The sequence below is a fragment of the Cydia strobilella genome, chromosome 13 (genome assembly GCF_947568885.1).
Source record: "Cydia strobilella chromosome 13, ilCydStro3.1, whole genome shotgun sequence".
Lineage (NCBI taxonomy): Eukaryota > Metazoa > Arthropoda > Insecta > Lepidoptera > Tortricidae > Cydia > Cydia strobilella.
This window is the reverse complement of record NC_086053.1, coordinates 14,027,444-14,041,561: the sequence shown is the minus strand read 5'-3', so window position 1 is coordinate 14,041,561 and position 14,118 is coordinate 14,027,444. Positions and strand designations below refer to the sequence as shown.

The 14,118-nt window shown below is 37.0% G+C and overlaps 1 protein-coding gene across 3 annotated transcripts in view; it reads right to left on the bottom strand.

Moving 5' to 3' along the window:
- The window catches only part of LOC134746779 (espin), a 132,529-nt gene that overhangs the window by 84,558 nt on the left and 33,853 nt on the right, over positions 1–14,118 (bottom strand). The window contains exon 1 of one of the 3 annotated variants that reach the window (XM_063681317.1): positions 11,266–11,396. The exons of 1 other annotated variant lie outside the window; for it this stretch is intronic. In XM_063681317.1, coding sequence (XP_063537387.1) covers positions 11,266–11,357 — 92 coding nt within the window. In that variant the 5' untranslated portion in view covers positions 11,358–11,396. Of the gene's footprint in view, positions 1–11,265; positions 11,397–14,118 lie in introns of those variants that run through there. One more of the 3 variants, XM_063681316.1, reaches the window with a different exon arrangement.

Below are 14,118 nucleotides of genomic sequence, written 5' to 3'. Positions count from 1 at the left end.
AAACAAAATTTACAAAATTTTACAAAATTCACGGTGTAGAATAGTTTATAATATTGCTATATTTGCTTAGCGCAGTCACACCGTCCGAAAGTGCTACGCTCGACAAAATCATTTGATTGTGATATAAGTAATATTCGAAACAACGCAGAACTCGAATAATTATTCAAAAAATTATATCATAAAATATGTTTCCCCGTAAGATTCGGATAAAGTTATTTAACTTATAAGTTAGAAAACAAAACGCGTTACATAATTTCGAAGTAGGTAAAGTGGTCTATAATAGGCCCCTAGTCTTGACACTTTGTTATTTGATTTAAAACCTTATATTTTTTAAATTAAAGTCGCTTTTTGGGTTTAACAATTTGATGGTTTTTGGGATGTTAATGAGGAATTAAAGTATGATCTATGAATGAATGTAAAATGTAAATGATTAATTAAGTCTTGTCGACAGATCATTGTGTAACTTCTACAATTACTTGGATTTAACCAATTCTCAGAGGATTTTCGTCTCACTTTCAACACTTAAGTCTTAAAATTGAGTTAGGTTATGCAAGTTGGTACAAGTAAAGCTATCTGTGCATTGACGCAATTTGTGTTCGATAAATGAGGATATAAATCTTCAAATGTGACGTTTTCAACCAAAAGGTACCACATTGTCGCTTGTTGATAAGGTTGATTTCTAATTGAAGCTATATGGAAATAGCGCCTGAATGACAAGCGACAATAAGTACCCTTTTGGTTGAAAATGGCACAAATGTTGAAGGGCCGGTACAGACGGAATGCAGACCGACTGCAACTTGTATGGGAACAGCACGGCGACGTTGCAGTTGGTGTGCAGATGGCGTGCCGTTACCATACAAATTGCAGTCGGTTTGCAGTCCGTCTGTCATCATCTTCTTCCTGGCGTTGTCCCGGCATTTTGCCACGGCTCATGGGAACCTGGGGTCCGCTTGGCAACTAATCCCAAGAATTGGCGTAGGCACTAGTTTTGACGAAAGCGACTGTCATCTGACCTTCCGACCCAGAGGGGAACCTAGGCCTTGTTGGGATTAGTCCGGTTTCCTCACGATGTTTTCCTTCACCGAAAAGCGACTGGTAAATATCAAATGATATTTCGTACACAAGTTCCGAAAAACTCATTGGTATGAGCCGGGGTTTGAACGCGCGACATTCGGATTGCAAGTCGCACGCTCTTACCGCTAGGCCACTAGCGGTAAAGGGGCCCACTGACTATCAGTCCACCGGACGATTTCGGCCTGTCAGTTAGAACAAAAATTTGACAGTTTCGAACAACTGACAGGCCGATATCGTCCGGCGCACTGATAGTCAGTGGGCCCCTTAAGAGCTTTGCAATCCATTTGTATCGACCCTAATTTTGGAAGTTATTCCTAATATAATATTATAAATGCGCTATTTAATCTGGCTGTCTCTCTGATATTCTTTTACGCTTAAACCTCTAAACCAATTTAAAGGATTTTTTTTTGGTATAGAGAGTTTAAGGCCCGATAACGAACTTATGGTAGTATAAATCATCAATACCTCGAAATATCCAAAGTTACCCCCAGATGCCAGATTTTTTTTTGTAGTCATTTTTTCTACGTCACGTTTCGGTAAAATTTGGTGGATAAATAGAGTTCTCTTTTCTGTTAGTACAACATAAGCGCAACTTCACCGCATAGGTACCTAAAAAAGTTTCGTAATGCAACGTACATTTACATACCTATATTTTTTGTCCCAAATTAGGATTTCGTGTCTATTCCACCCAGATTGAAGAGTTCTTCAAACTTATCAAATTTAAGAAAAACTAATGACAAAAACCACAACTTCAGTCCCCGCAACTGGATTAAATTCATTCAACTCAAAGAAGTGGTTTCTAAGTGAAGATGCATTTAGCCCACTTTTGTGAGTAACTACGTTTAATTTGATAAAGTTAGGCACAATGAAAGACGTAACGATCTAGCGATGTCGCAACCCATATGAGCCATAGAGATTTTAGTTTATAATTATATTATGCAAAGCGTTTTAGAGCGGAAAGCGGCTTAAAAATACTTGGATAAAGCCAAATAGATAGGTAGTTAAAACGAAAATGGAGGACACGCACGAAATCGCCTTTTTATACAAACGAAGTCCTAATTTTCCTCTCTCGATATTTACATTATTGAAAATATTATTGCACAGTTCGTTGTATATTGTATATCAACCACAGCTACGCTCCTACGTTTTATTTTTTTGCGAATTGCATTTAAAAATTTATATGAATTCTTGTTTTTCGCTCCTAATTTATACAATAATCAAAAAATCAAAAAAAGGTTAAACGTAGAGGCATAGCTACGTTTAATGGGTACACTACATAATTCCGAAAAACGTTATGCCGAATTTCAGAAAACCGAATTTTATTATTCCGATTTTTTAATGCTCGACCTATCAAAATTCCGACTGTCGTAATTACGAATGATGAAAATCACGAAGATTTATATTTCCGAAACGCCGAATTTTGTAAATTCCGAACCACATAATTCCGATTATAACAATTCCGATGGTGACAAACACCGAATTTGACAATTACGATTTATGAAATCACGAATTCCGAATTGCCATTATTCCTTATTTTATAATCCCGAATTGACGTTATTCCTATTTTAAATATCCCAATTTTTAAATTTCCGAATAACGATATTCCGAATATATTGTTAAAGTTCGTTTTCTTGAGGGTCGCAGTTCTAATCTAACCTAATCCACTTTTCTGCCAACAGTTCGTTTTCTTGAGGGTCGCAGTTCTAACCTAACCTAACCCACTTCTGACAACAGTTCGTTTTCTTGGGGGTCGCCGTTCCAACCTAACCTAACCCACTTCTGGCAAGAGTTTGGTTATTTCGGGGTCGCAGTTATAACCTAACCTAACCTAACCCACTTATCTGGCAACAGTTCGTTTTCTTGGAGGTAAAATCTCCGAATCCGAATTTATTTATGCCGAATTTTTATGGCAAACATATTTTATGCCGAATTTAAGAATGCCGAATTTAACGTGATGCGGCACGACAGGCACCCGTAATAATTACTAAAACGTGAGTCTTCATTTGAATATAACGAATTTCATTTTTCCGACCTTACAAAAGACCGAATTTCTGAATACCGAATTACTCAAACGAAACGTGTCTTCATTTGAATATCACGAATTTCATATTTCCGACCTTACAAAAGACCGAATTTCTGAATTCCGAATTATCTTATTTCCGATCGGACAATAGTTTTTCGGAATTTAAGAATTCGGAAAAACATTTTTTCGGAAAAGTGTTAAATCGGAACTGTAAGCTTTCGGTAAAATGACAATCGGATTTTAAATTTTCGGAAATAGCACATTCGTGATTTTCTTCCATCGTGGTTTTAAAAATCGTAATTTTGATATTTCGGACTTATAAAAAATCGGGATTATGAAAATCGTGCTTATGAAATTCGGAAAAACATATTTCGGAATTATTGGGTGTTCCCACGTTTAATACCTATAACATATTTCATATTTATTTCATATTTCATATTTATTTATTGCAACCATGGTTTTATAGGTATTACAAATTCTCTTACAAATACATCAAATTATGTTAAAATATTTTCCATAATGTCAATATCAAGAGAGCAAAATGGGGACTACGTTTGTATGGAGAAGCGGCCGTCCCCTTTCCTCCTAACAATTCAGAAAAAAATCGTAAAGGGCAAAAACTTTTTTAGTATGACTTAAGTTTATGCATCTTTCCAGTAGACATAATAAAATAAATGGACTTAATAGCCAAATTTTTGTACTTTATCCTTATCCGTCGATGCTCTGATTTTTGACATTTGCGACAGCAACGCAGTCGGCAGTCTGGTCGCACCGCAATACTACAGCAATAATGCTAGTGTAGTCTTAGTCTGAATCGAACCAAACGGTACCTTTAGGTACATACTTTTCTAACAACCACCATGCCACCATACATATATACCGTTGTAAGTAATATACGTACTATACGTATGCAACGTACATATCCCTAACCATTCCCAAAAGTTATACTCGCTAACATTTCTTGCATCAACTTTATAAACACTGCATGCCACCTGTCATTTAAAGACGTCCATTCTATCACTAGGAAGTTCGACCACTATAATTGATAGAACGCCAGTTCCTATTCGCTAGATCTGAATCGTTTCCTTGTGATTCTATCTGAGCGGACATTGCCTGATACCGAGACAGGAAGGTAATAAAGACTGTTTGGTGGCGCTACTGCGCTAAATTCCGTTTCGGCATAACCTCTTTTACATAAAAACTCTTAGGTGACTACTGGCCACCGAGATAGGACACTGACATATTGACAGACTGAAAACGGACTTCACTTGAAAAATAATTATCGCAAGCTACACGTATTGATTCCGCCCGCATATTAAGGTAAGATTTATGTAGAAATAAGTTTGAAAATTGTGACCTGTATAAATTATGTCTATGTCTAAATAGCAATTATACCCCGCTAAAGTTAAATATCTCTCTAACAATAAAATTTAATTACAAAATATAGACGAGGACTACGGACTAACGAGGTAAGTCACCTGCGAGTACAAATTTATATTTAGACCAAACTTTGAAACACCGCAGTATCGGTACCAGCTCTTACGCAAAATAGGCGCATTATATGCCGTCGAGTTGCGGAAACCAATAACTACCTAACCTATAACCTATAACCTATCGGTACCAGCTCCTGTGATTATCCAGTTCGTTCCTCAAAATTCTAAGTCTTTTACGACAATCTTCATCACTGCTAAATAGCTAGGCATAAACAGACATCCTGCCATCTGTGTACGCGACATTTCCTTCTTCACCACAACTCAAAAAATTTATGATTGGCACTGGCAGTTCTCATCTGTGCGTTTCTCCAGAAACTTCCTGCCACGCGCAGCTAAACTGTGGAATGAACTCTCGTTCTTGTCAAGCGGACCATAGGTTCTTGAGCCATGGCAAAAAGCTCAACATAGAAGACAACAACAACAACAACAACATGAGAACATGAGAAGGGTCATTCTCTGAGAATATGTCTGCGGCTCCGTCTAATTGCCATGACTTTTCATACATTTTGTATGAAAATATATGAGTCGCGGTAATTAGACCGCAGACATATTTTCTGAGAATGACCGAGTAATGCCGAGTATCTTGATGAGATTTACGGCAGACACGCCTGTGTATAATTCCTAGGAGGAGGCTTTGCAGTTTTATTTTATATACCTTTATACCTCAAAAAGCGCAAATACGGGAGTCTCGACACCAACTACAACTTTGTTGCATTTGGAGTCGAGACTCTTGGTCCGTGGAGCCCCGCAGCACAGGGCCTATACCGGCAATTGGCGAAGCGGCTGGTGGATGGGACCGGAGATAAGAGAGCTGGCAGCTTCCTCGCCCAACGCTTGAGCATAGCGATCCAGCGAGGAAATGCTGCCAGCATCCTCGGCACCATACCACGGGGGCCCATTTTAGATTTAGATTATTAGTTTTATAGTAGTTTTAGTTTAGTTAATTGTAGTTTAATTTTTTCTGTAAGCCTTTATTTATATTTTTTATTTTTTTAATAGTACCTAACTTAATAACCATGTTTGATTATAATCTATTATTGTTTTTATATACCTGTATAGATCTCTTCACGGCGCCATCTAAAACAACGAACGAGGAATTGTGGTGTGGATTAACAGTCTTTATGTATTGCCGGTCTCTAACCATAGTGTTTTTGAATGGCTCAGGAACTAACGGCCCGTTTTCAGAGTTAATTTCAGGTTTAATGTATACTAAAATGGTTCTTAAAGAGTATGTTCCGCCTATTTGGCAATTAGGCAACGCCCATAAAATTGATACTCTTAAGGGGCCTACTGACTATCAGTCCACCGGACGATATCGGCCTGTCAGTTAGAACAAAAATTTGACAGTTCCGAACAACTGACAGGCCGACATCGTCCGGCGGACTGATAGTCAGTGGGCCCCTTTAATGTCTACCTCTACCGCACATCTCAAGCGAGTGGTAAAGAAGTTACGCGGTGATTTTCTAGTACAATGTAGCAGAGTTTTGGGACTGAAACTTCTTTATATAATTTATACAGGGTGATTTATGAGACGTGAGCAGGACCAACCTTACACATTCAGTAAATGTTAATAGATAGTTCATCATCGTATTGAAATGAAATAATCAAACTTTTTTTCTGTTTTTTTAACTTTTTGTTAAGTAAAGATTTACTTCTGTACAATCATGGTCACAGCATTTGTGACATCATTTTTCTTTAACAGATTGATTGATGTTCCTTGTCAAGCACTAATTTTTGCCACGAAAAGTTCTGTCTGGCCTGAACATCGCTATTGTCCGGCAAGAAATTGTAGAAAATTATTGAGGGCGCCACTTCCTACGTAACTGTCACATTTTTGACATAAAAAATGATTAAAAAAAAAATTAAAAATTAAAAAGCTTTTATTTCGGATTCATTACATCCATAGAATTACACATTATTTGAATTAAAATTAAAACAATTAAATTAAACATAGCAACAATTTAGTATGGCATTTTTTTAGTTCCATATTATTTAACTTCTACTGTTTTATGTCGCACTACACCTAGTGGCTCTGTGAGCTGTAGACCTCGCGAGCATAAGTTAAAAGTAAAACTGAATAAATGTATGGCTTCGCCATTTTGAAAATTTTCCAAAAATTTAATCGTCAATTTATTTAATAATCAAATCTGCTCACAAAATTTTACGAGAATTGGTAGAGATTGCGACCTGTAGAGGAGAACATCCATTACATACGAAAGCATTTTTGCCCAAGCTGAAACGTAGACCTTCGCTAACGCTCGGTCAACAATGGATGGTTCCAGAATGCTAAGTCCATAGTTCGTAGTTTCATAGCCGTTACTGTCAGTATTTCCCTAGTTTTGTATTGAACAATCGGCCGGTGGAAGCCATTTTTGATGCATTTCCGATTGTCCGTCCGACTGATTTCACCTATGTTTTGTACACTGTATAATTATTTTCCTACCATTGTGTTTCGTAAATTTGATTTAATATTATTGTTCGATATGCATAATGAATTAATTGGCCAGTAAGTTCATTTATAAGTAAGTATTCAACTGTATTTTTATGTGGTTATGTTAGTAGGTACTTCGTTTCTCATTATACACGGTGTTACTTGAGCCACTGAAAACCTGAGACTCCCCAACAGATTTTTTTATTTTAAACTCATCTTGAGTATTTATTCTTTAATCCGATAAATATTTAAAAAAATATTAGTTTTTTAGTTTTCTTAACAATTCTATTCGGCTGGTAATTCTACACAAGATACTTCGTCGTTTTAGTGACATCATACAATTGCTAAATTGCTAGTTACCATCGTAAACACTGTTAACTGACCATTTGCATACCTTACTGCAACGAGATAAGGTTTACCAATGGCCAGTTAAGGGTGTTGCTCATTGACAAATAACGTGTCAAATGCTAGTTATTGATATTGTTGCATTACAAACTTGTAGACTGAGCATGTAAAAATAATAAAAAAAATTACCCCCATTAAAATATAGCGCAATCGATTCTCCTATCGATTCTGAACAGTGTTTTTAGGTTTTCAGTGGGTCATGAAACACCGTGTATATTAATCCCTCAACTCCCAATGGATGACATGGGTATTAAATTTTTAGTTCAATTTTAAGGATCTTTGCTGACCCAGTATCAAGTCGTTGGGCTTCGAGGGATTCGGAAAATTATTTTTTTATTTAAAAGCTTGAATTACGACATCCTGTATTGTATGTATCATGAAAATGTGTTCCTGGCTCGCGGGCTACTGTGCACAATTCGACATTGAATCACATGTTACATTGTTACACGCTTTCTCGCCAGACAAGATTTGCCTGTGATTACAAATAATTGGCTGGTTTTTGCTCGTCTGGTGATGTAAATTAATTTGTCGTCTTTTTAGAAGTGCGCGTGACGCGAGGAATCTTTTCGAACGGCTGGACACGGGAAATTTGCATATGCTGCAGCGAAAACACCTATAACGGGTGGAATGGAATAAGGGATAGTCGATCGTACAGAACATCAAAATATTTTTTAAATCAGGGATCCTATATTAACAGCATTAAAACAGATGCGTCGGGATATGATTCGATTACCATTAATATGTTAAAAAAAACATTGCCTGTCACATTACCTGTAATAACGTATATAATAAATTACTCAATAAAATCCTGCGTTTTCCCTGAAGCTTGGAAATTGGCTAGAGTTAAACCACTGCCTAAGGGTGCCAAAGTTGAAGACCTAATGGATCTTAGACCGATAAGCATCCTTCCAGTTATGTCTAAGATCCTGGAGCGAGTCGTGTGCACGCAACTGACCTGTTACTTGGAGCGGGAAAACATTTTACCGCAAGTACAGTCCGGCTTCCGCGGTGGGCACGGCACAGCCACGGCGCTTGCTCATGTAACAGACGACATCATTAGTGCTTCAGATGAAGGGAAAGGCAATATTCTGGTGCTTCTAGACTTCTCCAGAGCATTCGATTGCGTCAATATAGAACTACTTCTAGAAAAGATGACGTATTATGGAGTCGCACCAACTGCACGCAACTGGTTTTCTTCGTATCTGAAAGGGCGTAGGCAATATGTAGAGACGGAAACGGACACGGGAAATCAATTAAAGTCATCAGTAAAATTAATTGAAAAGGGCACGCCCCAAGGATCGATTTTGAGCCCTATCCTATTTATTATTTTTACTACTGACCTTCAAAACTGTCTAAACTACTGTAAATTTCGTCTTTACGCCGACGATACCCAGCTCTATCTCTCCTTTGACCCTAAAGATACTCTCAAAGCTGTAGAAATGATAAACGAAGATTTAACTAATATTTATAACTGGTCACTAAATAATCATCTTATTCTCAACCCTACAAAAACAAAATATCTCATTTTGGGAACAAAACATCAATGCCAAAAAATAACTGATTTCCAACCCAATCTAAGTATCTAGGTTGTCTGGAAGAGATCGCTTTTTAGCGATAAGACCGCCTGTTGTTACCTGGTTCTATTTTTTCTTTAAATATTTCTTTGTAGTTTTACATGTATGTAAAATGTATAATTTTGGTGCAATAAAGAATATTTACTTACTTACTTACTTACTTACTAAAAATCAACTCTCAACGTCTCGAAGTATCACACATAGCCAGAAATCTCGGTTTAATTATGGATGGTGAACTGCGTTATATAGAGCATGTAAACGGAAAGATACGGAACGCTTTTTACCGTCTCAAGGTTTTATACGGACTCAGGGAATATCTATCCGAAAAGGTTCGTGTCTTGCTAGCCGAGTCTTTAGTTCTTTCGCAGTTTAATTATTGTGACACTGTATACGGACCCAGGATACTTTGTAAAACTGCACAAGCTATTCAGCGTGTGCAAAACGCATGCGCGAGGTTTTGTTTTAATGTTCCTCGTAGGGCGCACATCACGCCCTACCTTAACGAGAAGGGAATCCTGAAAATGAACCTACGACGGGAATTGCATTTGGCTTCGTTCGTGCACAAAGTTGTACACACAAAAAGGCCTGTATATTTGTTTAAGAAAATTGCATGGGCAAAGGATCAACACCATTTTAATACGCGCAGCAAAATATTAAACAAGGCAGTCATTCCTAAACACCAAACCAAGGGATCTAGAGGCGGATTTAAAGTCAGTGCAGCGAAGATATGGAACAACCTGCCCCCACCTCTTCGACTTAACATGTCCCAAACATCGTTTAAAGATAAACTGAAACCCGAGTTGCTTAAAAGGCAAATTGACTTTAATACTCCATATTCAGTGTACCTATTACCTACAGGAATATGATTAATTATCTAGCTCTAATGTCCATATCCATAAATAATTATCTACTTATTACTTTATTTGTCTTGTAGTTAAATTTACTCTTTAATTTGGTTCAGTTTCGTTAGTAATTTTTAGTCGTATAAATAAGTAAATAAAATATAGTAATAATATAATACGTTAGTACTTAGCAGTCGTCTTATGTCACCGCCTCAATTCGGGCAGGCTGAAAACCAGCGCTGGAACCGCGCAGTAAAGGCGGGGCTTCCAGCACATTAGCTGAGACTGTCCTATTGTCACGTAGATATGTAATCTGAACTTATTTATACTTACATAAATTGTCTAGATTAGGTATAGCATAAGTGTGTAAAAATAATTTGAAAAAAAAAACCCTTGTTGTGGCAATAAATAATTTATCTATCTATCTATCCTGGTTGGCGCCATTAGGTCCTCTCCAATGCAATGCACTTTTAATTTTAATGCATAAAAATTAATTATTTGCAATATCAGAATCAATCAATATATATATTTGATTCGAATTTGGATCTGGAATAAATGAATTAAAATATTGTTCGGTATTCAAATCTACGCTGGCTCGGCGATCCAAAACCCACACTTTTATTTCCATGGGTTGTACAATTTTCCATTTAGAAAGCTTGCTGAAAATAATTGTCTCATATTCAGCAAGCTTTGAAAACGGAAAAAGTACCTCTGAATATTCCATCCTGTATAAAGATTCGAATGACTCAGATGTTTTAGAGGAGTTACGGCGACGGGCAAGTATTTCGGTGTGATGCTCATAGATGGCATGCAAATAAAGTCATCATTTATTGAAAATATATAGGACGTGTGATTATCTGTGGTAGAGACAAACAAATCTCAACGGCTTGTTAGAATTGACAGACGATTATAAATAACACCATAAAACTGAAAATAAATGTCACATACTAAGGAAAAAATGACCAAAGCCTCCAGTGTGTAGTATGTGTAGTGTATGTGTGCATAGTAGTGTGTCTACTTGAAAAAACACAAATTAAAATATTTTTATAGATTTTTTTTTAATTTGTTCTTAGAACACCATAAAATCTTGTCAAACATTGCACCAACCACATTCTCACACTCCGCAGTAAACTAGAACTTCCCATACAGCAAATAGCAAGCACTATAACGATGTCATACGGTTTGGTGCAACCAACCCTTAGTTCATTTTAACCCTTCATGTGTGTGGTGGTCAAAAACCGTGGGTTCAAACCTCGGTTGTGATGTCAAGCAGAATTAGCAAAGAAAATATTTCTTGAAAAAATGCAAAAACGTCTAAAAATTCGGTCCGGATCCTTACCAAGGTATATGCCATCCACTGAGATTTGCTATGTAATAAACTAAACTTACCTTCAAAAACATTAATTATCAAGTAAATACGAACATTTGGCACGTGTGGTGCGGAGGCTGCGCCTGCTTCCGCCGGAAATGCTCTATCAGCCATATTAGAAACAATGCCACTATTATGTACCACATCACACGACCTTTTCGATTCGGCGGGCCACAGAGTAACTTACTGCACACACTTAAAAAAAAAAATATGCTTTTGGAAAGGGAACATCGTCACTTGTTTCAATGGAACACGTTTAACGACCGGTAAGTCAACCTCTCTGTCAACTGACTTTTTAAAAATTTAATAACAGTCAAAAAATGTCGGCCATAGATAACGTGGTTTCTTCACAAAAAAATGTGCAAAAAATTGTGTTTTACACTACAACCATTTTAGGAATTAACACAAAACATACTGTACAAGTCACTTTGTTTCACATAAAACCAATTTAATACCAAAATCTTAAATAAACAATATACGAATTTGAACTGCAAGCGTTTAATCCAAACCCATTGACACTGGTTTCCGAACGCCACTTTTGAAATACGAACGTCGTATCAGCACGTCACCAAAACCGAACATCAATTGTTTTCAACACGCGACACATTTTCAAAAGTTCAAAAGTGGAACACGTAACGTTGACGGAACATACTCGACTCATAAATAAGAACGTAGACGGAACATACTCGACTATATGAGTTCTAAATGACAACTAAGCGACAATAACAGCTATGCGCATAGAAAGCAAGATGCGCGCCGTGCGAGTTTAATATTCGAACGATAATGGCGCACTGGGTAAGTTTTCCAATAAACAATGGATTTCTAAAGCGATATTAATAACTATAGTTTCCATTTATAGATTAATAAGGTTATTGTTTTTATATTGGCGTTTTAATTGAATGGGCATTATTCAATGAATGGAAGTTTTAATCAACGTCTATCAACTCTAACAAGCCGTTGATAATCGTATGTCCCTTTCTAAGTTAAATATTGTATTATATATTATCGTGAATACTGTCATAAAACCTTCTAATTACTTTGACAAAATTAGCCCATCTGACATGGTGACATATATTTTTTTTTTACAAAAATTTCATTTTTTTATCCTAGTTTTATAACTGACTGTACTTTTTTTTCAAGTGGCAACAAATTAAAACTCATCGAGACAATTCTAAAAACCCCAAACACAATTAGATTGCGTTGTTTTATCACAGATTTCCTATGTCCACCTCCTTTGTCCTTCGTCAGATGCCCCCCCTGCCCCCCCTAGTTACGCCACTGGTTTCAGCCCAATCAAATAATGGGAAGTGGACCCAATTTAGCTTGCAAAATACAACAAACCTTAAATAAAAACTTGCTAAATAAATTAATTTAATTTATTGCTGCTAGTGTTAATATAACTGTGTAACTTGTGTAAGCAATCTCTGTCTTGCGTACTCTGGCTACTGCCGACAGTGCCGACCGAGCGGCCGCCGGGCATTCTTTCGTAACGATCTGTGCATCAGATGCACTTTCGTCAGGGGTGCGAAACTCCTAGCTTCGGGCAAACTCGGCTCCGTTCGGCTCAGCATTGCTCCGAGCAATTATTAAGGTTGGCACAACTTGACGTCCCTTTGCATGCACGACCACAGATAAGATAATGACCTGAATTTTTACAACCCTACATAGCCGGAAGGGATAGTGCCATATATTAGAAAGGAACAACATAATTCTAACCTGAACCGCTGAAACTTCGCCCAGGTAGCAAAGTGACGTCAGCAACGTCATAATGACGTAATTATGGCGTCATAATGACGTCACTGACGTCATAATGACGTAAAAATGCTGTTAGGGCGGTTTTGTGGGAAGTTTCCTTTCTGTACGGTAGTACTATTATTTATTCTGTGCTTTCGTTTTGTGTCTCTTTTGCCACAATCATCTGAACGTTATATGCCCTTCCCATAATCGGTCGTCTACTTAGCGTCTACAGAGTAACAATAAAAAAGTTGATCCACCCTAATAAAACTGTGTAACTTGTGTAAATATTCTCTGTATGTTGCGTACTCTGGCCACGGCCGACCAAGCCGCCGGGCATTCTTTCATAACGATTTGTGCATCAGATGCACTTTCGTTTCGCGTCTCTTTTGTCAAAAGCATCTATAGACCTGTACCAATAACTTCTGAGGTTATAAGAATATTAATGTTGCTTATTTTTTATATATAGTTTCCAGACCATATACTAAACCTAAAAATAATATTTTGTGTCATCCTAGGTATTTGCTTAGGTAGAAATTTAGGTATTTCTTTTTTCAATCAGCATTCTGTAAAAAAAATATTCGAGACGAAATTCTTTGTTTCCCTGTAAAGGCAAAGTGGCTTCCGACGTACACACGCATTTTGTGTCATTTTCATCCACGGGTATAATGGCATTTAATAAATACCTAATATTGATCCTAAAACGCCTAAAAAAATATTAGAGTCGGTAAGTGAAGTGTTGTACTTTACAGAACATTGTTATATGTTATTCAAACAAATCTGTGTCAAATTCATCCACCGCTTTTATTTAAAAAAAATTTTTTTCTAATTAACACCCTGTATCTGCCACAAAAAAAAATTAATGTTATTAAGTTTACGTCTACAATATTATAATACCACATTGAGACATCATTCATAATTTGGGTCATTTTGATCCACGGTTTTTTTACTATCTGGCAAAATAAAACTCAATTGAGCAAGAAGGGCGTGCGCGGGGAAGGGTACCTACGCGGGTGGGGTGCTTATTATACTTGCCGCAATATCAGCTGGCGACTGAGATCTTAATACTATCTCCTTTACCCTTGTTAAGACCAAAGAGATGGCATTATGAGCTGTCTCGCCACTTAGTTTTGCGATACAGTGTATTTATTTCATTCGGAGGCATAATTACAT